Source organism: Phodopus roborovskii, unplaced genomic scaffold, assembly GCF_943737965.1.
Source record: "Phodopus roborovskii unplaced genomic scaffold, PHOROB, whole genome shotgun sequence".
NCBI lineage: Eukaryota > Metazoa > Chordata > Mammalia > Rodentia > Cricetidae > Phodopus > Phodopus roborovskii.
The window spans coordinates 15,553,909-15,579,642 of record NW_026125444.1 but is presented as its reverse complement, the minus strand read 5'-3'; the positions used below and the strand labels follow the sequence as shown (position 1 = coordinate 15,579,642).

Below are 25,734 nucleotides of genomic sequence, written 5' to 3'. Positions count from 1 at the left end.
CAGAGCATGCCACCCTCTGCAATGGTGGAACCTGGATTGGCAGGAGCTGTGCCCATCTATACACCACCAGGACAACACTCACTTCCCATGGCCTCTCCAAGGGCCTGCTGAATGTCTGTCCTTGACTCTCCTGTTTGGTGCTTAGGGATGCAGCTGTGGACACAGAGGATCTTTTGTCCACTTACAGTCAAGTAGCTGGAGAGGGCAGCCAGCACAATAAGCCAAATTAGTCAAACATCTGACTCAGCCCTAACCTCATCAGCCGCAAGCTCTCCACTGGTCAAAAAAGCCTCAGGAGCACATGGAGGATCTGAACCAGGTGCACAGGCTAGATCTGGGGCTGGAGCAAAAAAACACACATGGCCTTATACAAAAACATTTTATTTACTGTTTGTTTCCTCTCATACCGATGCCCCGACCTGGAACCCAGCCAGCTTATAAGGTATCCTGCTGTCTGGTTCGTGAGTGTGGGGCACTATGAACACGACTAGACATTGTAAAAAAAGTGGGGAGTCCCCCCTCCCAGCAGATACAGAAGTTGGAAGAAGCTTTCTTGCCTAGCTGAAGCTACAGAAGCTTCCCAACGTAGCCCCTTAAGTCAGACGGTCCATCTCCACTGGATAGACATACGAAGAAAGAACATGTCTCTCAAAGTCCGGGAGCGGAACCAGTCTCTCGCCTGGAGACTGAGCTCAGTAGTAAGGGTGTGTGTGTGTGTGTGTGTGTGTGTGTGTGTGTGTGTGTGTGTGTGTGTTGCAGATTTAGGGTGCTAAGCAGGAAAAGGCTGGTTTGGTGGAACTGAGATGTGCATGCGAAGGACGGTACAGGGAAACAGGGTGTGTTTGGGTTAGCCACCTGTTGAGAACAGTTATAGCACTTATGAGAGTGGTCATCGCGACTACCCAGCAGAGGAAGAAGAGAGTCCTGTCCCCACTTAGACAAAGGACAAATGACACAACAAACACTTTTGGTCTGAGAGTGCCAGAAAGAAAAGGGCGTCCAGCCCTCATCTGCCAGACACGGGCTTGGCTGCCTCACTGGCCACCACAGCCCACTCTGGGTAATGTCACCCCCCGCCTCTAACATTCCTGCCGTGGTACAAGCTCTACTGGACACTGCCACTGCCAGCCAGACTCTAGTGGATGGGGCAGAGACAAGGGCTTCCCGCCCCTGACAGGAGACCTATCAATGGCTATATTCAGATTGTTCCCACAGTCTGGTGCTTTGAGCCAGACACACAGAACTCTTCCAGCAGGCACTTGGGCCACTCTGCCGTGTGCTCTCAGGAAGAAGAGACACAGAAAAGTGTGCATTCATCTTTCCTGTCCCAGGACCTGCCCTGAAGGCTCAAAAGTCTGAGTCTGCATCCAGGAGCTCGGCCTCCATTAGGTTAGTGCGGGAATGAATGGATCCCAGGCCCTGGAGGCGGCCCTGAGCCCAGACCCTAGGGCCTGAGGCACTCGGGAGGAATGGGTCTTGATGGGGACTGGGCTCTGGACAGAAGGGGTTGGAGACCAGAGTCCAGGCTCCCTGTCGGCAGGGCTGCCCTGTCCCCCAGGCATTTGCAGCTACCAGGCACTTCTGCCGGGGCAGCTGAGGCAGCCGAGGGACTGCACTGGTGGCAGGGACAGGGGCGGGGTGGTGAAGCTCAGGAGCCGGCCCCAGTGGGCACACCTCCTTCCTCTTCCTCCGCTTCTTCCGGCCCAAGCGCTTCTCTAGCTCTGGGGAGATCTCTGCCTCAACCAGCCACAGGTTGGCTTGTTCCTCTGGTGGCACTGTCAGGAGGAAGAAGAACACAGTCCTGGCTGCTCTTCCCTCCCCAGAACCCCAATCTTGAGCTCTGGGACCCATCACTCTAGGCTCCCCAAGCCTTGGCACCCCTTCAGATCCTCCGGGGACCTTCCCTTCCTTCTGCCTGCCTAGCAGCCTCATACACTTCAGTCCCAGGAGCTCCTAGCCTCTGTGCCCCTTGTCCCTTCCTGCAGGAGCTCGGGTCCTCATACCTGGAGTTGCCACAGGGGTGACAGACACATCCTGAGGCAGTATGGCTCCTCTCCGAGCCACCATTTTGGTGACATGCTGGGCCCAGGCAGAGGAGACATCGGCAGAAGGTTCATTGAGGTCAAAAGCCAACCCCGCTTTGGGAATGAAAGGGAAGAAGGAAAAGTGACTCTTCCTTTATGTGACACCATACATCTTTCTGAGCAAGTCAGTCCCTCCCGCTGCCGCTGGCGGAGTCCACTCTGTAACCAGTGATCTCTGCCCATCCGGGATCTGAGGGGAGCAGCCTATGGTCCCCCCAAAAGGTATAACTTGAGACCATAAGTTCAGTGCTAGTTCCCTGATTTACTCTGGCCCAGAAAAGCCAGTGGAGGTGGCAGAGAAAAGGGGACAGGGAGCAGAGTCCTCAGAGAATAGCAGCACGGTGAACAGGCTGGAAGAAGGCACAGGAGGGCCCTATTTGTAAGGACTGGAGCGAGTGTGAGTGACTGGAAATGCCTCATTACTCGGTCTGCCGAGCAGGCCGTGTGTCCGGGTGGGAATAGGTTAGGTGTCTCAGCGGGAGAAGGGACGCAGGCTCGCTCACCCACAGGCCCGTCGTGGGAGACGGTGTGCATGCTAAAGGAGAGCTCCTGGCCCGGGTTCTGCAGCAGCTCACGCCGCTTAGAGAAGGCCTTGGCAATCATCTTGCTCTTCTTGATCCTTTTGGGTTCGTCGTCACTCTGTCCAGTCAACCTGAGAACAGAAAGGGCGAGGCTGCACCAGGGAGGAGCAGCTGCTTCCTTTCAGATCTAGACCTGGGATTCTAGGTGTGAGGACCTGGAGTCCTAAGGACTCAGAGGGGCTGAGGCCTTGACTGCTAGCTACAAAGCAGATTGCAAAGCACTGGCTCTCAGACTCAGCTTGGGCCCAAGCCTCAGGGGGCAGAAACTGTCACTAGAGGGCAGCGGTGGACTACTAAGAAGACAGCCACACAGCCCTGAGGGGTGTACGCTTTGGCCAGCAGCTGCCCCAGGCAGTGTTTTGGATTAGACAAAGCCTTAAGTGAGGACAGGGGGCTGAGGACAGGAAGTGAGGACAGGAAGGGCAAGATGAGATGGATGCTGACCCCACCTGCACCAGGTACGCCTCCAGATGAGCAGTGTGGCCTTGGTCCACACCCAGGTGCTCATGGCAATGCCAGTGCCAAACATGGCAAACAGATTGATCTTCTCCACCAGGAGGCTGGGCCGATTCTTGATCTCACAGTCCGGAATGGGCTTCTTGGTAGGTAACCCAATGGTCACATTGGCCTGGCACCTATGGTGAGGGACGGTCAACAGCTGACACTGTCTGAATCCAGTAAGAAGGCACCCAAACGTAAATCCACTTAGGAAGGAGCTGAGCCCCAGCGTGATTCTCATGGTGCTCCCTGGTTGCATGTGTTGTGTGTGAGTCAGTGTTGGGGATGGAACCCAGGCTGCAAGCATGCTAGACTCTACCGCTGAACTATGCCACTGTCCCCCGTGACATTCTTTAGAAGCATCTGGGGAGCTTTTATAAACCACTGGTGTCTAAGCCTCTGGGACAAGAATCCAGCATCACTGTGAGTACAGCTTCCCAGACTGGAAGGCAGAAACTAAGAATGAGCCGGAAGGAGTCAGGGCAAGTGTTCCTACCCCCTATTTTATTAATTAGATTAATTTATATTTATGTATCTATACGTATATGTCCTGTGTGCGTATACCACTTATATCCAGATGCCTGCAGAGTCCGGAGGTTTTAGATCCCTGGAGCTGGAGTTGCAGGCATTTGTAAGCTATCAGGTATAGGTACTGGGAACTGAACTTGCGTCCTTTGGGAGAGTAGCAAGCACTCCTAACAGCAGAGCCATCACTCCAGGCCAAGAGTAACCCTTTAAAGGGCAGATTTAACCATGGCCCCAGTAGCAGCAGACATCCTTTTAGCGGTAGCAATGACTTCCTTGCTCTGGTTCATCTTCACTGGGACACAGAAAAGGCTCAAGCAAACCTAGCAAACTTGACCAGTTTGCTGGACTGTCATGGCCCTGCGCAGTGACTCGGAGAGAGCCACAGAAGGCGGAAGGCACACAGAATGAGAGAGCGCTCAACTCCTACAGCCAGATCAGAAGCAGGCAGAGATGATGGGTTGCAGCCTGTCCAGGGGGTGAAGGCAGACATGTGCAGTCGAACAGCGATTTGGAAGCTGTTCATATCTGAGCCTTGGCCCTGGAAAGCCACAAGCGAATGGGAGGCTGCCCTATAGCTGGAGCTCCAATTCTGCCACTCCCACAACCAAGCCCAGGGCCCCTCACTCACAGCACGTAGTCCCGGAAGCTACGCTCCCACTCAGCCTGGTTGAAGAATTCATAGAAGTGGCAGCTGAAGGTGATGAGCACAAAACCAAATGCCAGGAAGCCAAAAATGCCTGTGGGATTCAGAACAGACACTGTAGCACCAGAGAGGCGGGCAACAGCCCCACTGAGGACTGAGACAGCCTAGTCCAGGGTGACTACAGGCTGGGCTCAGGTCCAGAACTGTAGCCTCCAAAATAAATCCAGAAGGTTCTAAAGGCAATCATGGGGATGGGAGGGCAGGGAGGGAAACGGGCCTGTGGAACTAGTCTTGGCACTGACCTGAATCCTTTCACTTCTTACCTACACCTTACCTTTGTCCCCTGAACACTTAACTCTCCCCCACTGTTTTTCTGCATCCTGGAGGCCCAGGAGGATTCAGCATCGAGCCGATCAGAGTCCCCTGGGTACCACTCACCCAGGCGCAGCATGGTCTCATTGATCTTGCTGGCGGCCTTCTCACTCAGAAGTCCAGGGTGGTTGCTCTTGATGGAGAACAGAGTCATGACCCCTAAACAGAAAGACAGCCCAGGCATTAGCCAGGGAGAGGCCACTCTCCTGGGAGGGGTAGGAAGGAGATCCCGTGGCCCTGGAGTCCTGTGACTAATTATGCCCAGCCTGAGTTAAAGCTTGGGGACCAGAGAATAAGAGAGCAGCTGCTGGCAAATATGCTATGGGCTGTAGTAACTGCGGCAGAGCCTAGAAAACAGCCACGGGCAGAGAGAGGAAACCGGACGAAAGCTATTCTGATGGAAACAATCAACAACAGCATTGCTCAACAGAAATACATTATGTGATAGACATAGAAAATCTCAAATTTTCTAGTAGCCACATTAAAAAAAAAAAGAAACCATAATTTCACCATATTTTATAAACCAAATATATCCAAACCAGAACCACTTCCACAGTCTATACAACAAAAATATTAGTGGTACAATTTGTATTTGGGTTTGTCCCCATTCTCTTTTCCATGCCTCCAATGCACTGTGTTTTTTACCCTCAAAAAGCATCTCAGTTTGGCCTCGTTTCAGCACCCACGGCTACTGGTTACCGTATGGGATGGCGCAGACGCGGAACACACAGCAGAGGCTTGGACGCTCTGCCAACACGGCAGAGGAGAAGGCTGAACAGAAGGTTGACGGTTCAGTGGGAGGAAACCCAAGCTGACAAAGAAAACCAAGGAACGGAGGCAAATCATGGGGTGACAGATTGAGACGAGGAATTAGGGACCGGTAAATCTGTACATGTTGTGAAAACTGTTTGTGTATGTTAGGGAATGAAATGACTTGTTAACCAAGCTCCAAAAACATGACAGTATATTTCAAGGTAGTGTGAGCATACATAAGCAATGGCCCAAGATGAGCCTCGTGGACCAGCTAGGTGCCCCAGGGTGATCATCATACAAGCACATACTGACAAGCTTCCCTCCAAAACAAACAAACAAACAAACAAACAAACAAAACAAAGAATCCCCCCACCCTCGCAAAACAAAACAAAGAAAAAAAAAAAAAAAGATCAAGAACCTTGGTCATGGTTTTAGACAAAGAAGCACATTTTTCTTTCTACACTGAAGTACTGTTCTGCCTATGGGATCACCTTCTATAAGGCACCGAGGTCTTAGGTCTCGTGTTAAAGGAAGGCAGCAGAGCTGTAAGTTCCCATTCCTACTTTCACAGAGCAGGTGCTGAGTACACCATGCTGCGCGGCTGGCCCTGGCTGAGTCCCTCACCTCGGATGAGGAAGTAGCCTCCCACGATAAGCACCAGGCCAATGGGGGCCAGTACAAAGCCAGCTCGGTACCAGTAGTTCTTGTAGCCCACAAAACAGATGCCGCTCACGGAGTCTCCGTCTACCTGTAGCAGGAAGGTGCGGAGGGACGCATTCGTTATGGCCCTTCCTCCGAGCTTACCCCTGTCACCCAGCCCCCTACCACTTTACCTGGGCCACAGCGAGGATTGCCACAGTGAGGACAAAGGGGAGGGACCACGTGAGCAAGTGGAAGTAGGAGGTCTTGCCCGAGAGGGGCTGGTAGGTGGTGCCCAGGGCTTTGAAGGACGTGTGCCACGCATAGGTGAGGACCACGAACCAGACCACTCCAGCCATCAAGGCATAGTACACGATGACAAAGATGATGACGCAGGACAGGGTCTCGCTGGAGCTGTGAAGATGTGGGGGCCACGCTGTACTCTTCCGCCAGGTTGCTCCACCCTGTCCCCAGGTCCTAGTCTACTAAAACACGGGGGGGGGGTCCCCAGGAGTTTAGGACACAGGCTCTGGGGCACATCTCTTTGAAGTGACACCGACAATTCCAGTGCTGGCACTAAAGCCACGGTCTCAACACCGAACACAGTTAAGGCCGGGCTGCCACTTCAAGTCCAACCTCCTTCTCTTTATGGGAAAGGTGCATTCCAGTCTTCCTCCTCCCTCACCTCTGGGTCCTCAAGATTACTTACGTCGGCTCCCCAAATCTCATGGTGCCATCAGCTCGGCAAACAATCTCCCGGCGGGCACCATCCATGAACTGGGCCAGCCAGCCAATGCTGCCCACGAAGAAACATGCATTGACATAGAAGAGAATAACCGCAGGGTAGCGATTGGAGTTCCGCCAGTCAGCCACAAAGGTGGCCTAAAGGGAGAAGTGGCCGTGCAGTGTAAGTGAGGGTTTGTTCAGCCGCAGGTGCCCTGATCTGAACCCAAGGCCCGCCCCCATAATCTTCTGCGGGCGCCCTAGCAAGCCGCGCGCTTTTAGAGTCCCTGAACCTTGGACTATGAAAAGTCCCGCGCCCTTGCCCTTGAACACTGCGCACCAGTGTGAAGAGTGTGCAGAGGCCGGTGACGGCTCCGAAGGCCGCGATGTAGCTGTGCATGTCCTGGTGTTCTGCCTCGGTGAAGAGCGGGTTCTGGCACTGGATCCCGCAGCCCTCCACATCCTCATACCAGCTCTTGGGGTTGTCCGTCCGCACCAACGGTGCCTCGCATTGGCCTGAACTGTTGAACTTGATGTTGTGCACCTCGTTCTGGCACAGGGAAGGAGAAAGGAAATGAATGCCGAGGGTAAGGCAGAGCTGAGGAGGCTCTTGTTTGGGGGAACCCAGCAAGGGCAGCTACGCTGGCTGAGGCCATTTGCTGCTCAATGGTTCTACAGCCTTGGACAAATCATTTGACTACTCTGTATCTCTGAGAGAATAGCCTCTACCTCATGATAGGACCCTAAGGATTAGCTTAAAGTGCCCATAACTGTATTTGTATGTAGAAAATGATAATTAGTATCATCGCTATCATTCTGTTACCACTTTAGAAGTCTCTTTTCCAACCCACACTAGCTCATACCCCTCTGTCTTCCTGCTTTTAGTGCTTCATGTATGCCTACCCTGACTCCTACATAACAACAAAAATCCCTGAAGATGGGCTCCTGTCACTCATAAGCCCTCGAACACCACAACTGTAACAGTGAACACTCAAAAAGACTACTTGCTGAACGCATTACCTCGGGTCGACAGAGAAGCCTCCACAGAGACCCAGACAGTGGGTTACAGCTTGGGTTTGCATTTCATGTGTCCTGTGACTACAGACACAGGGTCTCCTAGGAGAGCCATCTGATGGGGGATGTTCTGTGCATATGTTTCTCTTACTGATTGCAGAATAAAAGACTGTTTGGCTGATAGCTATTGGAAGCAGGAAGGTAGGCGGGGCTAGGAGATAAGGAGAATTCTGGGAAAGGTAGGCAAAGGGAACCCGCCAGAGCAGACGGTATGTAGCCCCACCAAAGGAGTACAGTTCCGGGCATTCATTCTCTGGTAAGCCAAGACCATGTGGAAATACACAGATTTATAGATATGGGCTAATAAGACAGAGCTAGCCGCCAATAAGAAGCCCTAGGCATTGGCCGCCAACAGTTTTATAATTAATATAGCGTCTCAGTGTGTTTCTTTGTTTATTTGGGGCTGACGTGGCGGGAGCTGGCGGGACAAGAGAACTCCCCGCAACAGACATCTCTGGCTCCCTAGCTCCCTAGCATTCAGTTCCGTGCGTCTCTGTGCCAGGCTAGACCACTCTATCCTGCCCCACAGAGGACTTACTGGGCAGCCTTCGGGGAAGTGGTCTGGGGTGCAACGCAGGAAGTCGGGCCATCCTCGCTCCCGCTCCACAATGGCACAGGGGCCTCGGGTGGCCTGGCAGAGAGTGCGGCTGGGCAGCTCCACCCGGTCATTCTCGCACTTGGGCATATAGACGGCACACAGCAGGGGTTGGATCACTGCCCAGCAGCGGGGAGCGTTCCGAAGTCCTGAAAAATGGTGATGGTGTTAGTACACTGTGGCGAAACCCCTGCTCACCCACCCACTGATAACAGCTGGAAACGCTGCTCCCTAATAAGCCTTAGCCATACCATTTCTCAATAGCACATCTGGAGGGGGCAATCTTTGTGCTCCAGGGCTGCCCCATGCATTGCAGGACACTTAGCACCCCTAGACCCTGCTCTCTAAATGCCAGCAGAACCCTGAGCTCATTGTGACAACCAAAAATACGCATTCCCAACTCCAAAGATGTCAACTAAAAGAGGAAGAGAAGGGCCAGTATAGTTTAGCTCTTTAGAAAATAATTTTGTTAGATTTACATATTCTATTTTATGTGAGAGGATTTTGCCTTTGTGTTTACACTGTGTGTATGTCTGGTGTCTACAGAGGTCAGAAAGGGCACTGGATGCCCCGGAAATGGTTGTGAGCTGCCATGTGGGTGCTGGGAGTTGAACAGGGTCCTCTGCAAAGAGCAGCAAGTGACCCTAACTGCTGAGCCATCTCTCCAGCCGTGCATGCTCCAGTTCTTGATCGGATGCTGGAGACATGAGTGCATTCAGTTTGTGCAGTTCAAACTTGTGGTGTATTCATGAATGCAGACTCTCGAATTCACTTACCACTCTTAAAACAGCTGCCACTTCTGAATACCTGTTGAGGGGTCCCTGACTGAGAGCCTCAGGTGGGGAGTATCTCCTTAGGGTGCTTTCTAAACCCTTCTCTATTGGCCTCTCTTCAAATGCAGAAGGGGGACCCGTTCACCAGAACCTAGAGCTGTTTCCCCATGCCCAGCCCCCAGAGCCCTTTTCCTCTTACCAAACTGAGGCAGAGAGAGAGAAGAGATGGAGGCTTAAGAGGAGGTACTCAGAGGAGCCAGGAACTCCACAGCCAGAGGAGGAAACAGGTCAGATGGAGAGAAATAGAAGAGGGAAGAAAGACAGACGCTGTCAGCACAGACACACAGACGTCTCCCCAACCCCCAATACAGCCCCGGCGCTGAGGTGCTCATCCCCGGTCTCAGCTCCTCTGCTTTCTGCCCTCAAGGCCCCTCTGAAATCACCCCTACTTTGGGAACACCAACAGTCCAGGCAAAAAGTTGTACTAGGAGACTCTTCCGAGGTCACTGTCAGGATAGCCATGGCGGGGCAGACGACCATTCCGTTAGCAACGGAGCACAGGAGCAGGGGGTATGGACATTGTGACTGGCCTGCCTGGGTCCATATCTTGGCCCTACTGCGCCCTGGCTGTGTGGTCTTGAACAAAGCATTTTACATCTATCCTCAGTCTCCCTATCTGTAAAGTGGAGATGCCAGGTTTGCCTTGTAGAACCCCGGGCAGAGTGAGAAACGGTACACCTATGCGTTTGGCACAGCACCTATCAGGTTTTTAGTGCCAGTCTGAGGACAACTCTGAGGCTTCAGCTCTGAGAATACTGCAAGGTGAGGAGAAAGTTCCCACCAGTTATGATGCAATATCCTTAGGCAACGCAACAGTCCCTCCTCTAATGCCAGTCACCGTCGCCCACCTGGGAACCTTCATCACCCAGTCCAGGAAACTCTGAGTCTTAAGAGAAAAAGAGAGCCACTGGAAGGGAGCTACGCAATGTGTCCTGACTTGTGAAGAGGATGTGTCCCCACTAACACATCATGAGGTAAAGATGTCCTAAGAAAGAAAATGCATTTAGAGCCCTTGAACTACTGAGCAGCCAAGTTTAACAACACAGTAAGCTGTATGTAGCATGTTGAATCTTTCCCCGTGTGATCAAATGGCTAAGTTGGGGCTGTGGCTAATGGCTGCTGCCCAGCATCTGGAAAGAAAAATCAGACTGCAGATTGCTAGCCTGAGAAAACATCCAAAGTCAAAAGCAGTGGCATGATGTCTAATGTATGTCACTTCTGTACCATCCTTAAAACAAAAAGTTATTTAAGTTGGACCGCTGTAAATTGGGACTGTCTGCTTAAATGCAGATGGGAGCCAATGAGATGGTTAAGTAGCTGAAGGCGCCTGCCAAGAAGCCTGACAACTTGAGTTTGAATTCTGGGACCGCATGGTAAGGAGAGAACCAACTCCTTTGAGTTGTCATATGAATGCCACATGTCCACCATCGCATGTGACACACATGCATGTGTGCACACAGTTAAACACACACACACACACACTAAAAATTTGTTTAAAAAAAGAAAATAGGCCACTCGGTGGTAGCACATGCCTTTAATCCCAGCGCTCAGAAGGCAGGCAGATCTCTAAGTCTGAGTCCAGCCTGGTCTACGGAGTGAGTTCCAGGACAGCCAGGGTTACACAGGGAAACCCTGTCTTGAAAAACAAAACTAAAAAACTAAAAGCAGATGAGACTGTCTCCATCTTGAAAATGGTGACTAGTCACACAACTACGCTTTTCGTAAAACAGGATTTTATAACTTGCACTCTATGCTTTTGTCCAAATTCACAAAGCTGCAAAAGAGAAGCGTGGGGCCGGGGATGTACCTCAGCTGGTAAGGTGCTCGCCTAGCACAAGTGGCGTCCCAGTGGGACCCTCAGCAACACAGAAGCTGGGCCCAGTGGTGCTCACCTGCAACCCCAGCACCTGGACAAAATACATAAAGTTCAAGGCTAGCTACTCTGGGATCTATGAGACCTTGTCAAACCAAGGGGGCAGGGAGGAGGCTTTTATTGAGTGCTTACTAATAATACCTTTAAAATACGAAATGGGGGAGCCACCTGGAGTATTTTAGGAAGTATCACGCAGTTTTTAAAAATGTGTTATTTTTCTGGCTTTTGTGACACTGTTTTTCTAATTTTAAGTACTTTATTTCATACTTTAAGTGTTTTATTTAATGCTTTAAAAACATTCTCACTCTGTAGCTCCAGATGTCCTGGAACTCACTAGGAGATCAGACTGTGCTGGAGTTCACAGAAATTCATCTTTCTCTGCTCCCCAAGTACTGGGATTAAAGGCTAATCCCCTTCCTCTACACACACACACACACACACACACACACACACACACACACACACACACGCACACATGTGCGCTCCAATTCTTAAATAAAAGTCCAGGGCTAGAGATGGGTCAGTGGTTAAGAGGGCGTATTACTCTTGAAGAGGACCTGAGTTTAGTTCCCACAGCAGGCAGCTCACAAACTCTGGGACCCCAGTTCCTGGGGAATCTGTATCTATGGCCGCCCTGGGCACTTGCACTCACACATGCACAGTAAGAATTAGCAATAAGCCAAGTGACAGAGAGCGCCCCTTTAATCCCAGCACTCGGGAGGCAGAGGCAGGCAGATCTCTGTGAGTTCCAGGCCAGCCTAGTCTCCAATGCTACACAGAGAACCCCTGTCTCAAAAAATCAAAAGAGAGAGAGAGAGAGAGAGAGAGAGAGAGAGAGAATTCCAGGTGGGTCAAAAATAACTACAGTATTTTAAAAATTAAAGTAGTAGAAGAAATGAAGGGATATTGTTTGGTGTGTCTGTCTGTCTGTCTGTCTGTCTGTGTGTCTGTGTTTGAGTGTGGAGAAAGAGATCAGCATGAGTGAGGGACCTTCCTCCATCACTCTCAACCTTACCTTTTTCTCTAAAACATTATTACATTTTTGTTACGCTGCTGGGGGAGGGGCTGTGCATGAGCACACACATGGCTGGGACTTTGGTTGGTCGGAGGACAGCTTTCAGGACTCAGGTCTGTCTGTCCACCATGAGGATTGACCTCAAGTTCTCAGACTCGGCAGTGCTTCACTCACTGAGGCACGCTCCACTTTATTTTTGAGACAGGGTGTCTCCCTGAATCCAGAGCTCTTTTTGTTGTTGTTGTTGATGATTTGGTAGAGGAGGAACCCTGCTCTCTTTTTCCCCAGTGCTGGAATTACAGCAGTTCCCCTCCATGTCTAGATTTTGACATGGATGCTGGGAATCTGAATTCAGGTCCTCACGCATGTACAGAAGCCCTTTCTCACTTCGTTCTTTCTCTAGCAGTGGTGGTGTGAATGAGAATGGCCCCACAGGCTCCTAACGTTTGTGTGGCCTAATTGGAGGAGATAATGTCACTGGGGACAGGCTTTGAGGTTTCAGAAGCCCACAGCATTCCAGGGTAGCCTTTTCTCTCTGTGTCTCACGTTTGTAGATCAAGAGGTAAACTCTCAGCTACTGCTGCCCGCCCGCCCGCCTGCCAGCCCCGCCCGCCCGCCCGCCTGCCAGGCTCCCCATCATAATGGTCAGGAGCTCTACCTGCATAAGCCAGACCCAAATAAATTCTTTTCTTCTTTCTATAAGTTGTCTGGGTCATGGTATCTTATCACAGCAATAGGAGAGTAACTAAGACATTAGCCCTATTTCTTTTTTTTTTTTTTTTTTTTTTTTGTTTGTTTTTAAGATAGGATTTCTTTATATAATCTTGGCTGGCCTATAACTCACTAGGTGGGTCACCCTGGCCTCAAATTTATGATAATCCACATGCTGAAGCCTCCCACATCTGGGATTTTAAAATCATCATTGTGTCTGGCTATGTGGATTGTTTTGTTTGTTTGTTTTTCTTTTAAACATTTGAGAAAATGATCTTTTTGAAGCATGACACACATGCAAAAAAAAAAAAAACCAAAAACCTTGAAATTATGAAATAAATGAATTTAAAAAAACTTGTTAAATTCAATGGGGGAAAAAACCAAATAAACAAAAACTAAAACAAACACAAAAAAACAAAAAAACAAAAAAAAAAAAAAAACAAGAATTATGGGGACAGAGAGATGGCCCAGCAGGTAAGATCACTTGGAGCTCTTCCAGAGAACCCCAGTTAGGTTCCCAGCACCCACATCAGGAGACTAACAACAAACCATAGCTCCAACTCCAGGAGATCCAACTCTCTCTTCTTGCCTGAGAGGGTACCATGCACATGTGATGTACCCACACATAAGTAAAAATCAATCTTTTTTTAATCATAAGAAAAGTAGCATACTGAGAAAATGCATTTATAAAATATGTATATATATATATATATTTATGTATGATAAAATCTAATCTCCTTAAATGCACAAAGCTCTTCTAAATCAATAAGAAACGTATAATCCTGAAGATTGATGGGCAAAGGGCAGAGTAAATCACACAGAGACCGAATATGTGGGCTTTAAGAACATAAATCCTCTATTTCAGTCTTAACAAGATAAATGCAAAATAAAGCCACAGTGAGATATAGCTTTTTATATCCTTTAGACTAGTAAAGATGAAAACATTTGAAAATATTAAACCATCAAGCATGTGGGGGAAACAGGCACTTTTGTATAATGTCAGAGGTAACAAATACTGCTAATCCTCGGGGAGACCACTTAACATTATCAAAATGCCATAGCAATTTTACAACACAAGTTGATGATTCTTATGATTATTCTTGACAGTGCTGACTGTAACAGCAAGAACAGGGAAAACAGCCTGAGTTCACATCCTTCATAGGAGACTGGACATAAAACACACGTGTTGTGAGCTAGGATGTGGCTCAGCGGTACAGCAAGTGACCGGTATGTATGAGGTCCTGGGTTCCAGTCCCAGCACGCGCGCGCGCGCGCGCACACACACACACACACACACACACACACACACACACACACACACACAGCAATATAATTCAACACAGGGCTAGAGAGGTGGCTTAGCAGTTAAGAGCACAGGCTGCTTTTCCAGAACTGGGTTGTGGAAGCTCACACCATGGCAGGTGTGCACACAGGCATAGACACAAACACGGACAAAATATACCGTGGTAGTCTGAAGAGAACACCCCCCCCCCATTGGCTCATACGTGTGAATGCTTGGTTCCCAGTTGGTGGAACTGTTTGGGGAAGATTAGGAGGTGTGGTCTTGTGGGATGTGGTATGTCACTGAAGGTGGGCTTTGAGATTTCAAAAGCCCATGCCATTCCCAGTTAGCGCTCTCTCTCTCTCTCCTCTGCCTTGTAGTGATTGTTTCAGCATGTAAATTCTCAGCCACTACCGCAGCGCCCCATCTTCTGCCTTGCTCCCCGCCATGATGATCATAAGACTCGCCCCAGAAACTGTAAGCCAGCCTCCAATTAAGTGCTTCCTTTTATAAGCTGCCTTGGTCACGGTGTCTATCCTCAGCAATATTAAAGCAACCAAGACACATTCATAATACAAACATTTTAAAATATGTAACTGAACACGATTCAGAACTGAACTACGTATACTAAAGTGTACTGAAATGGAATGGTGTCCAATATGGTCCAATATTCATTGTTAAATGGACACAATGGACTGGAACCTGTTGGGGAAACCTGAGGAAAGATGAAGGACATCCAGAAATATATCAGGCACCTCTAAAAGGGCATAAAAAGCCAACATTAGTGATTGCCTCTGAGAGAAAATGGGTACCAGGAAGAAAAAATGGGGTTTAATTTGTTCTCTTTCAATTCTATACCCACATGTATGCACAACCTGTTCCTTAAAAGCAATACATGGAGGCAGAGGCAGGCGGATCCTGCGAGTTCAAAACCAGCCTGCTCTACATAGGAAGTTCTAGGCCAACAAGCAAGGCTACATAGTGAGGTCCTGTTTGCTTTTGCTTGTTTTTTTAATTTTATTTATTTACTTTTTGGCATTTTGAGACAGTCTTACGCAGCCAAGGATGGCCCTGAACACTTGCTGTTTATACCCCCATCTTCCAAATGCTAGGATTACAACACTGGGTCTGGCTTTCCTTCTTTTTTTTTCTTCCTTTTTGTCTTTAGCAACTAAGCTTAAAAATAAAATAAGTAAATACATAAATTATTAGGATGTGGAAAAACTTCCCAGAGAAGGGAATGAATCCAGAAAAACTTTTATCTATCAATTTTTAACTTTTTTTTTTACAAGTTTTATTACACTTGTGTGTGTGTGTGTGTGTGTGTGTGAGAGAGAGAGAGAGAGACAGCGCTGCTCAACTGTGGCCAGAGGAAAACTGGCAGTTTTCGGTTCTCTCTGTCCACCCTGTGGGTTCTGGGGCTGGAATTCTACAGGCTTGGCAGCAAGCACTTTTACTCCCTGAGCCATCAGCTGTATTACTTATTTATTCTATGTTACTCATTCACTTATTTATTTAGAGTTAGGAATCTCACTATGACTCCCAGGCTGGCCCTGAACATAGGATCCTCCCATTTCATTCTCCAAAATTACTAGAATTATAAACGTTTATTACCACACCGGGTTTTCTTTTAAAAAAAAAATATGAAAATTACTAGAATTATAAACGTTTACTACCACACCTGGTTTTCTTTTAATAAAATATGAAACAAAGAGAATAACTCAAGTGCTGAGCTATAATAATAATATTAGTATATGTACATTTTTATATTAATGGAATTTTGACATTTATTTACTTTCTACTTAGTTACTGAGACAGGGTCTCACTATGTAGCCCTGGTTCAGTAGGAACTCGCTCTGCATACCAGGTTGGCTTCGAACTCACAGAGATCTGCCTACCTCTGCCTCCCAAATGCTGGGATTAAAGGGCTCTATTACCACGCCCAACTATTGACAGAATTTTCAAATAACATTTTCTACAGTTTGACCCAGACTTTTATTACTTATGTGTGCATTCCACAGTACCCTTGTGGAGAGAAGAGGACAATTTAGGGGGTCAGTTGTCTTTTCCCAACATGTGGGGTCTGGAGACAGAACTCAGGTCATCACCCCCTCACACACACTCACACCACAAAATATTAATAAAATAAAATCAACAATTAACAAAAGAGTGGATACAAGTGTGTGTCTCTGCATCAACTAAATGTAGCTCACACCAGTAATCCAGAACTCAAAAGGCTGAGCCAGGAGGATTGCTAAGAGTTCAAAGCAAGCTTGGGTTACATAGTGAATTCCAGACTTCATGATAATGAGTTCCAAGCCAACCTAGGTTACAGGAAACCTTGCCTGAAACACACCACACACATAAGCACGTACACACGCACGCACGCACGCACACTCGGTAGCCCCAACTCTTCACTTGATGCTGAGATATATATACTACTATAAAGAAGAGGCTCTTAGCATGTGGTTCACCACAAGCTTGTTCCTTTATACTTAATTATTCCATTTCTTTTTACTTTTTGGTGCTGGCGATTGAACCCTGGGCTGGGGCCTCACATATCCACTGAGTTCCACGTCCAACACTCTACCCCAATACACTCCTACTTGCTTTATTAATTTTGTAAGTTTATTATTTGTGTGGGTCTGGCTGCTTTGTGTGTGTAGAGGTGTGGGCACACTATGCCACAGCAAGCATGTGGAGATGAATGGACAGCTTGTAGGAATCAGTTCGACCATGTGGGTCCCAGAGATTGAACTCCAGGCTTGGCAGCACCTTCACCTATTTAGCTACCCTCCGAGGCCCTATTCTGTAATTACAAAAACAAACAAACAAAAAACCCAAAGCCCACTTTTTAAATATTTATTCACTCTATTTTACGTGTATGAGTGTTTTGCCTGCATGAATGTATTTGCGCCACATGCATTTCTGGTTTCTTTGGACATCAGAAGAGGGAGTCCGATCCCCTGGAACTGGAAGTATGGACACGACCAATCTGTTGGGGGCTGGTAAACCAAACCTTGGTCCTCTGCCAGAGCAGCAAGTGTTCTTAACCACTGAGCCATCGCTCCAGGCTCCAACAATTTTGTAAACCCTTAACTGGCACACAAAACCCACAGAAGTTGCGCATATTAATCAGATATCACATAATCTTTGAGACATGTATATACTGGATGATGCTTAAATCTGGTTAAACATATTTGCCTCCTGAAAACGCTGCCATTTCTTTATGATGAAAACTTTCAAAATCCTTTCTTCTGATTGTTTAAATACAGAGCAGGTCACTCTTTCTAGGGTCAGCAGAGTTCGTTTCCTAACATAGCACCCACTGGTCCGCAGTCCCCAGCCCTCCTCCACCTCCACAGTCTCCAGGCTCTGGGAACCACCATTCCACTCTCAACTTGTAGCCAACCAACTTTTGTCTTCCACCCAGGAGTGGGATCCAACAGAACTTGTCTTTCTGTGACCCTAAACATGTTTTCACATGACAGGAACTCACTCTCCATAGGAGGGAAGAACAGTTCACTCTGTATCTGCACCATGGTTTGTTTTGGTTTTGAGATAGGGTGTCGCTATGTAGCCCTGGCTGGTCTTGAACTCACAGAGCTCCGTCTGCCTCTACCTGTCGAGTGTTGGCGTAAAGGTGTGCGCCACCACTGGGGCACTGATGGATGTTCTGGTTTTCTTTCCTTAGCTGTGTGAATAATGCAACAGGGAGCAGAGGACACAAAGCTGCCCCTCAGCTCACTGATCTCCACTCCCTCTAGACATGTACCTAGTAGAGGGTTATCTGGTCACAGAATAGTTCTATGTGTAATCTTTTAGAGGGAGCTCCACACTGATTTCTACAAAGGGCACAGGGCACACCTTTGTGGTAATTTACCTACACACACAGTGTGGAAGAGTTCCTTTTTTTTTTTTGGTATTTCGAGACATGGTTTCTCTGTATTGCTTTAAAGCCTGTCCTGGAACTAGTGCTGTAGACCAGGGTGGCCTCGAACTCACAGAGATCCATCTGCCTCTGCCTCCCGAGTGCTGGGATTAAAGACATGCACCACCAACTCCCAGCCTTTTTTTAACTTTTCATATTGTCTATATTTTTGTAGCAGGCATTCTTACCAGGATGAGTGGCATTTCCCTGGTGACCAGTGATCTTCCTTTAAGGAATGTCTCTCTAGATCTATCACCTCCCTTTGAAAGCAGCTTGTTTATTTTCATTTGGTTTTTCTCTAAAATGAAATGAGTTTTGGAGTTCTTACTATATATATTCCAGATAGACAATCCTACACGTTGTTTTAATTCCCATGTGCTTTACTTTATAGATTTAAAAATACTGTGTTGAAAGTGTGTGGGTTTACCAGCTGTCAAAAAAGGTGAAGACGATGCTAGAAAGGATGTGATATAAATAGAACAAAGATCCCAACACACACACACATACTTGATTTACAGCAGATTGGTAGACAACAGAAATTGATTTTGACAAATGATGTTGATTGAGGCAATATATGTGAAACTAGAGCTCTAAAAACAAACAAACAAAAACCAAAACAACAACAAAAAAAAACCCCTGCAGGTGAATTATATGCTTAAAAGTGACTGGGAAATCTATGAAGTTTTCTCATAAGAGTAAATTCACGATTTGGGGAGAGAAAAGGATTTTTTTTCTAAACAAGACACAAAAAAGCACAAATCATGAATGTTTGATAAATGACTACATTAACGTTCAAATATTCACACAATGGGAAGAATGTGAAAGCAAGCTGGGAAGATATTTTTAACATTTACACCTAACGAAGGGTTCATTCATATCCAGCATATGTAACGAATTCCCAGCAGGCTAATTAAAAAATGACAGGTAGCCATCTGAAAAAAAAAACAGATCAGTAATTTCCACAGATACTTCATGAGAGAAATACAAACGGTCTAAGAACATTTGCAGAGATGTTTACCCTTACAAGCAACAAAGGAAATGCAAATTAAAACAATAAGGATTAATCAAGTAACTTTGAGGTAAAGTGATGGCTTCATATGTGTGGGGCCCTTGGTTTTAAACAGCTGCATGGCTAAAAAACTCAAAATTAAAATCACATTAGCCAAGCCTTTAATCCCAGCTCCCTGGAGGCAGAGGCAGCAGGATCTCTGTGAGTTCAAGGACAGCCTGGTCTATACAGTGGTTCCAAGACAGCTAGGGCTACATAGAGAAACCCTGTTTCACAAACCAAAAACCAAACCTAAACAAAAGAATAAAATGCAGTATGTTCATATGATGAAACTATTCAGTAATGAAAAAGAGCTAGAATAACATGGACGAATCTTATGTAATAAAGAAGTAAGACATCTGGGTATGGTGGCTAACACCTGTAATCTCAACATTGGGAGGCTGAGGCAGGAGGATTACCACATGTTTGAGGACAGCTAGAGCTATAGAATAATACTATCTATCAAATAAATAAATAGCTAGCTAGCAAGGCTTGGGAATTGGGGGCATAACTCAACAGCAGAGTACTTGCTAGCACATATGAGACCCTGGATTTGATCTCCAGAACTGAAGTGAGAGAAACCAACATGTAAAGATTATAGCTCAGTTGTAGGGTGTTTTCATAGCAGCTGTCAGGCCCTGGGTTCAGTCCTCAGACATTATAATTATTTTTTATCCAGTATCCTATTTTATGTACTTTCCTGTGTGCCTTGAATAGTTTGCAATAAAAAGAATGAAAACTTGAAGCAAAAATGAAAACTTTGGCCTATGGGTATGTTTTTATGTTTTCTGTATTTTCACACCACACACACACACACACACACACACACACACACACACACACACACACTTTATTTACTTATTTTGAAACAGAGATTTGCTATGTATAGCCCAAACTGAATTCAAACTTAACAACCATACTTCTGCCTTAGTCTCCCAAGTGTTGGGACTCGGACATGCGTCACAGTGTACACACACACACACACACAGACACACACACACACACACACACACACACACACGGTTTTTAATTGCCCTGATGATCAGCCTGTTTTTGGAAACAGAAGGAAATTCTTCCAAAACTATCCTTGCCAATTACCCACCATCACCAACAACATCCCAACTTGAGGTCTGAAAGACCAGTGAGAAATTCCTCCCGGGTTTCCAGTCTTTTTCCTGCTGGCTACGCAGCAGAACCACACACCCATGTATACACAGAGGTAGCACAGGGGACTACGTGCTGGTCCTCAGGGACCCAACCCCTTACCACCTGCAGGCTTCTCTTCCTTGTCCCACTTACTAAACCAGATTTGGCCCACGGTGGACCATGGCCTGGGCATTCTGTTTGTCTGGTCAGCTTGGAATGCATGGTAGGACACATTTCCAGCTGTAATGGGGAGAGACACTAAGTGAGTAGAGAAGCCCAAGTCTGGAGAGATGATGAAAAACATGGGAGAGAGCTGAGTTCTATCCCCACCCAGAAATCAGAATGACCTACTTATAAACTTCACCATTTGCAGTTTGTCCATCTGGATAAAGGAAGCATATAGAGTGGCCTGTTCTCTATGGCAACTTCCCCTTCCAGGATCTGTTAGGAATCTCCCTGTAGATACCCACTGAGTAGTTTAATACACAAAGCCAAAGTCAAACCCAAACTTTCTTCCTCAGCCTTCCTCTACTACCAGGAGGAAGGAATGATACTACCACCCACGGCATCTCACACTCCCCCCTGCTCAGTCAGTCCTGCATCCACCCATCAAGTCTGCCTCCAACACTCTGCAATCTGCCCAACTTTCCATCCTGTTACCCCCATTCTAACCACCACCACCTCCCATCCACCTACATTATTTCATCCATGTCCTGAACAAGTAAGAAGGATCTCTCTGGTGGCTGTTTCTAGAGCAAACTCTGCCCCTCAGATGCATACGTATGCACCTGAGTGTATGTATCTACTCCACATATGAAGTCGTGCTGAAGCCAGTTCCCTGGAACTGGAGTTATAGGCTGTAGGGAGCTACCAGATGTGGGTGGTGGGTGTTCTTAACCTCTGAGCAATCACGCCAATCCTTCCGTCTCCCAGTCTGTTGTTTTTGGAGATGGGGTCTTGAGCTTCAATTGGCCTGGTACTCACTATCTATCTACTCAGCTGACCTAGCACTCACAATGATCCTCCTGTCTCAGCTTCCCAAAAGCTGGAATTACTACCATGCATCACCCCACTCAGCCCAAAGTAATCTTTCAACAATGCAAATATGATTACATTTTCCCCTTGCCTAAAAAACTTCTTTATCAGAGGATCCTTGTCATCTTTTCATAGATAACATCTTAATTTCCTAGGGGGCAAGAAGCCTCGGCTTTCTAGTCCTGAGTTTTATCTCATACAGTTCTTTTCCTGATGTGCATTGGTCCAGTTCTAAGTACCAGACCCTCTTCCTCTAAAGCGCTGTACACGCACACGCTATCGTCTCTTTATTCTTTGTCTCAACCCTTCCTGGGCATTCTTGCTTATTTCTCAGGTCACTGACTACATGTCAGTTTCTCTTGCTTCACTCTTTGTGCGTACCTTCAGCACCTACGATGGATGTCACAGGCATTGCTAACGCCTGCCTTATTGTCCTTTCTCCTCTTGAAATCAGAGAGCTCACTTCTGTAATGGTCATCTTGATGTACCTCAGTCCCTGTCCCAGGATGTGATGTATGCAATGCAGAACTGAATGAGTATGTGGATGGCTGTATACTCAGCACTGAGAGGCTCAAAAGTTTATTATGAACACAAGCCAGATTATTTTTATCACCCACAAAACCACCTGCCCGACACTAAATCAGGACCTCTAATTCCAGACAGGACAAACACTAGCTTCTGGCTCAAACACGCTCGCATATACCTCACCTTCATGCTATGCTGATCCAGCCTGTGACAGCACCCACTTCTGGCCCACACACAGAGGAGAGACCAAAGCTGTAGATGAACAATGGGCAACAAGAGCTCAGTGTGACCCAGAAGCGTTGGGACTAGACCTTGCGCCTCTGCACGACCCTGACGAGGCAGCTAGTGAGACTGGAACCTGACCAACTAGCAGATGGTTCCAACTCATGCACATCCCTGCCGGCTCAGCAGCTGCTCTCGGACATATGGACTGGAAAAGGGTCACCCACTTCCTCCTTGATCTGATGGCAACTTCAGAGGGCAGCTTCACATGTCACTTGGGAGAATTCAAGCATAGGTTCCACAAGAAAATTAATATTATACGTGGAGAAATAGACTATCACACATACAACACAACACACACACACACACACACACACACACACACACACACAAAACCTGATGATCATAAAGCGCTGAGAGATCTGCATTTTTTTTTTTTTTTTTTTTTTTTTTTTTTTTTGTAAGCCTAGCCTTTAACATCTCTCCACCCCTAGATCTGCATTTTTAGATAGCTGCCTTCTAAACTCTAGTCTTATTTCAGGTGATGCTCAGAGATACCTTGTTGAATCTTTCTTTTCTTTCTTTCGTTCTTTTTTTGGGGGGGGTGCTTTATTTTGTTTTGTTGAGACAGGATCTCACTATGTGGCTCTGGCCATCCTGGAACTCTCTCTGTAGACCAGGCTGGCCTCGAACTCCCAGAGATCCACCTGCCTCTGCCTCCCAAGTGCTGGGATTAAGGGCATGTGCCACCACGCCCTGTTGAATCTTTAAAATATATATATTGTTTATGTGTGATTTGTATGTGTGTGTGTGTGTGTGTGAGAGAGAGAGAGAGAGAGAGAGAGAGCAGGACATAGGTACCATGGCACACACATGGATGTCAGACAATTTAAGACTCAGTCCTCTCCTTCTAGCTTGGGTCCTGGGGATCAAACTCAGATCACAGGGCTTGCACAGCGAGCCCTTCTACCTAAGCCATCCTGCTGGCTCTTGTCTCTCTTTCATATTCCCATTTTCATTCTGTCAGTGTTTTGCACATATACTGCATGTATATAACTTCAAAGACTACAATTATATTCCCTCTGTCTATCCATTCTCAAATCTTCTATACTACATTTATGCAAACATATTATCATAAGTGTGCATGTGTGAAATCGCACAGACCTTACATTATAGTAATTTATGGATTTTTTTTTCCAGAGCTGCTCTTGATTACATATAGCTTTCTGCCTTAGATTCTGACTTTAGATTCTAGGGTTCTCAACCTTTTTAATGGCGCTGCCCTTTAATAGAGTTCCTCCTGTGGTGGTGACCCCTCCCACTAAAAAACCGTTTCATTGCTACTTCAGAACTGCAATGTTGTTACTATAATGACTCGCAACATAAATATCTGTGGTCCGGATGGTCTTAGGTGACTCCTGTGAAAGGGTTGTTAGACCCTTAAGAGGTTTGAGACCCACAGATCGAAAAATACTGCTTTAGAATATCATTTCCATGTAGGATACAATTCTACCTCCCAGGTACCGGCCATTCTCCAGCATCTGTACCAAGCCAATAACCTTATGGCCTCAGGCAGCATTCAGCATCAGCTGAGTGCTCTAGTGGTCGAGTTGACAATGACAGTCTACCTACTTACAACACTGCCCGCCTCTGGGGAAGAGGCTAGGGGCACTGCAGGCCAGTCTGTCAGGCCCTCTGGTTTGCTCCTGGCTCCCGATTTTCTTTCCTTCTTTTTCCATCAAGGACAGCTTTTACTTCACATGGGGAGGGGGTGACAAGGCTGGTTCCCCTCCTCCTACAGGCTTTCAGTCCAAATGGGTGACGGGTAGGTAGATAAACCGTTCTGAACAGCCTAGAAAGGACGTGTTTGGGTGCAGACCGCAGTTTCCAGGCTCTGCCACAATCCTACCCGGAGTAAAGGACTGTGGGACTTCCAGCCACCCTGGACGGTGTCCACGGGCTCTCAAAGCCCCGGACTCAGTGTTCTGCCATAGCACTCAGTGGCCTGAGGCTCCACGTTTCCAAAGAGTTACAAACAATTAATAAAACTGTCTCCTTCCTTCTTAACCCGACTGGGTCAGAGTTTCCATTTTCCACATAGGGAAAGTGAAACGTGTAAAAGCAAGGCAAAAAAAAAAAAAAAAAAAAAAAAAAAATCACAGGTTTCCTCGACTGATCTAAGTCAAGATTCCCAGATGGCTCATTTGGCTTTTAGTTATTACAAGGAGGCATCTTTTCCTTTACAAATTTCATAATTTTTTCCTCACTCCTTCCCTCCAAATTCTTAAATGTTTTCCACCTTCTCCCTTCTCTTTCTTCTCTCTAACTCAGATTTCCCCAAGGTCTGAACACTGCACAGAATCCCTGTGGACCTCACTTCAAGAATACATCTTTCCCTTTACTGTGCTGAGAGCGTCCTACTCACCCGTCCCGCGTTCCCCCAGCCCCATCGCTGCTCAGGTTCTTTGTAACGGACCAGCTTCCCCGGTCCTTCGCCCCCCACCCCTTCCCCATCACCGAGGGCCCCCTTCCCACACGCAACCTGCCCCCAAAGTTCCAGTCTCGTCCCTCCGGCTCTCCGGGGTGCACGGCGCGCCCGCTCAACAGTTGAGGCCTGAGCCTTTTCTTTCCATCACGGTCCTGTCCCATCCCCTCTGCGTCGCAGTCCCGGTTCCCGCGCGCTTACCGGACCAGAGCACGAGCTTGCCGTGCGCTTCCTCCTGTGAGTCGGAGTCCCCAGCCAGCAGCGTGGTGGTGGCTCCGTAGGGCAGCGCCGAGCCCAGGCACACGTTGTAGCGCAGAGGCTCGCAGTGGGCGGCCCGGCCACAGTGGCTCAGCAACGGCGGCGGCGGAGGGCTGGTCACCGGCGCGTTCCTCCTCCCGCTGCCGCCGGCGCTGCGAGGCCCAGGCCCGGTCGCGTTCCCGCTCAGGGCGGCCCCCCGGCCCGGGCCCCCCAGCAGTACCACCAGCAGCAACTGCAGCAGCCTCGGGGACGACAGCTCGGGCCCACGCGCGGAGCGGGCAGCGGCCATGGCCAAACCCGCCAACTCAGCAGAAGCCGAGGCGCCCCCGCGCTCCCCGGAGTCCCCTGGCCGAGCACGCGACCCCGGGGGCCGCGGAGGCTACTTAGGCGACCAGTGCGCCCCGTGAGTCTGGGGCCGGCTTTCGCCAGGCGCAGCGCGCGTCCGGGCCCCTCGACTCCCAACTTTGCAAAGTTTGGAACCCGGGCCCCATGTTGGGCAGCGCAGGCCCGGGCCAGGATGCACGCACTCCGGACTCCCTCGCCTGGCGATCGGAGTTGTCTTCAGCCCTGGGAGCCCCCTGGGGCTCCGGTCTCCAGCCCCATTCCCTCTCCCACCATGAAAACCAACTCCCAGCCCCTCGATGGAGGCCAGGCGCTGGCTCGGGGGTGAGGGAGTCGGTCCCCGGCTCCGCCCCCACGCCAGCCCGCGGCCCAGCAGCCACCTCCGCGCGAGCGAGCGCGCTGCAGCCCCCTGAGCTCTCCCTGCCGACTACCGGGCTCCTTTGTTGCTCTAGCTGGCCCTGCTCTCTGGAATGCACGGGCCTCGCGGAGCCAAGCCCTGCCCCCGCCCCCCCTCCACCTCCGCCAAGGCTCGGGGAGG

General features: G+C 48.3%; 1 protein-coding gene across 1 annotated transcript; it reads right to left on the bottom strand.

The window, feature by feature from the left end:
- Positions 1 to 363: 363 nt before the first annotated feature.
- Smo (smoothened, frizzled class receptor) lies at positions 364 to 25,143 on the bottom strand. Its single transcript, XM_051175821.1, has 12 exons — positions 24,798 to 25,143; positions 8,434 to 8,639; positions 7,162 to 7,371; positions 6,808 to 6,980; positions 6,293 to 6,512; positions 6,084 to 6,207; positions 4,773 to 4,865; positions 4,320 to 4,428; positions 3,115 to 3,300; positions 2,588 to 2,736; positions 2,004 to 2,138; positions 364 to 1,775 (listed from the first exon to the last, which is right to left on the bottom strand). The coding sequence occupies exons 1-12, from the start codon at positions 25,141 to 25,143 to the stop codon at positions 1,348 to 1,350; spliced, it is 2,379 nt and encodes a 792-aa protein (XP_051031778.1). The 3' UTR covers positions 364 to 1,347.
- Positions 25,144 to 25,734: the final 591 nt, after the last annotated feature.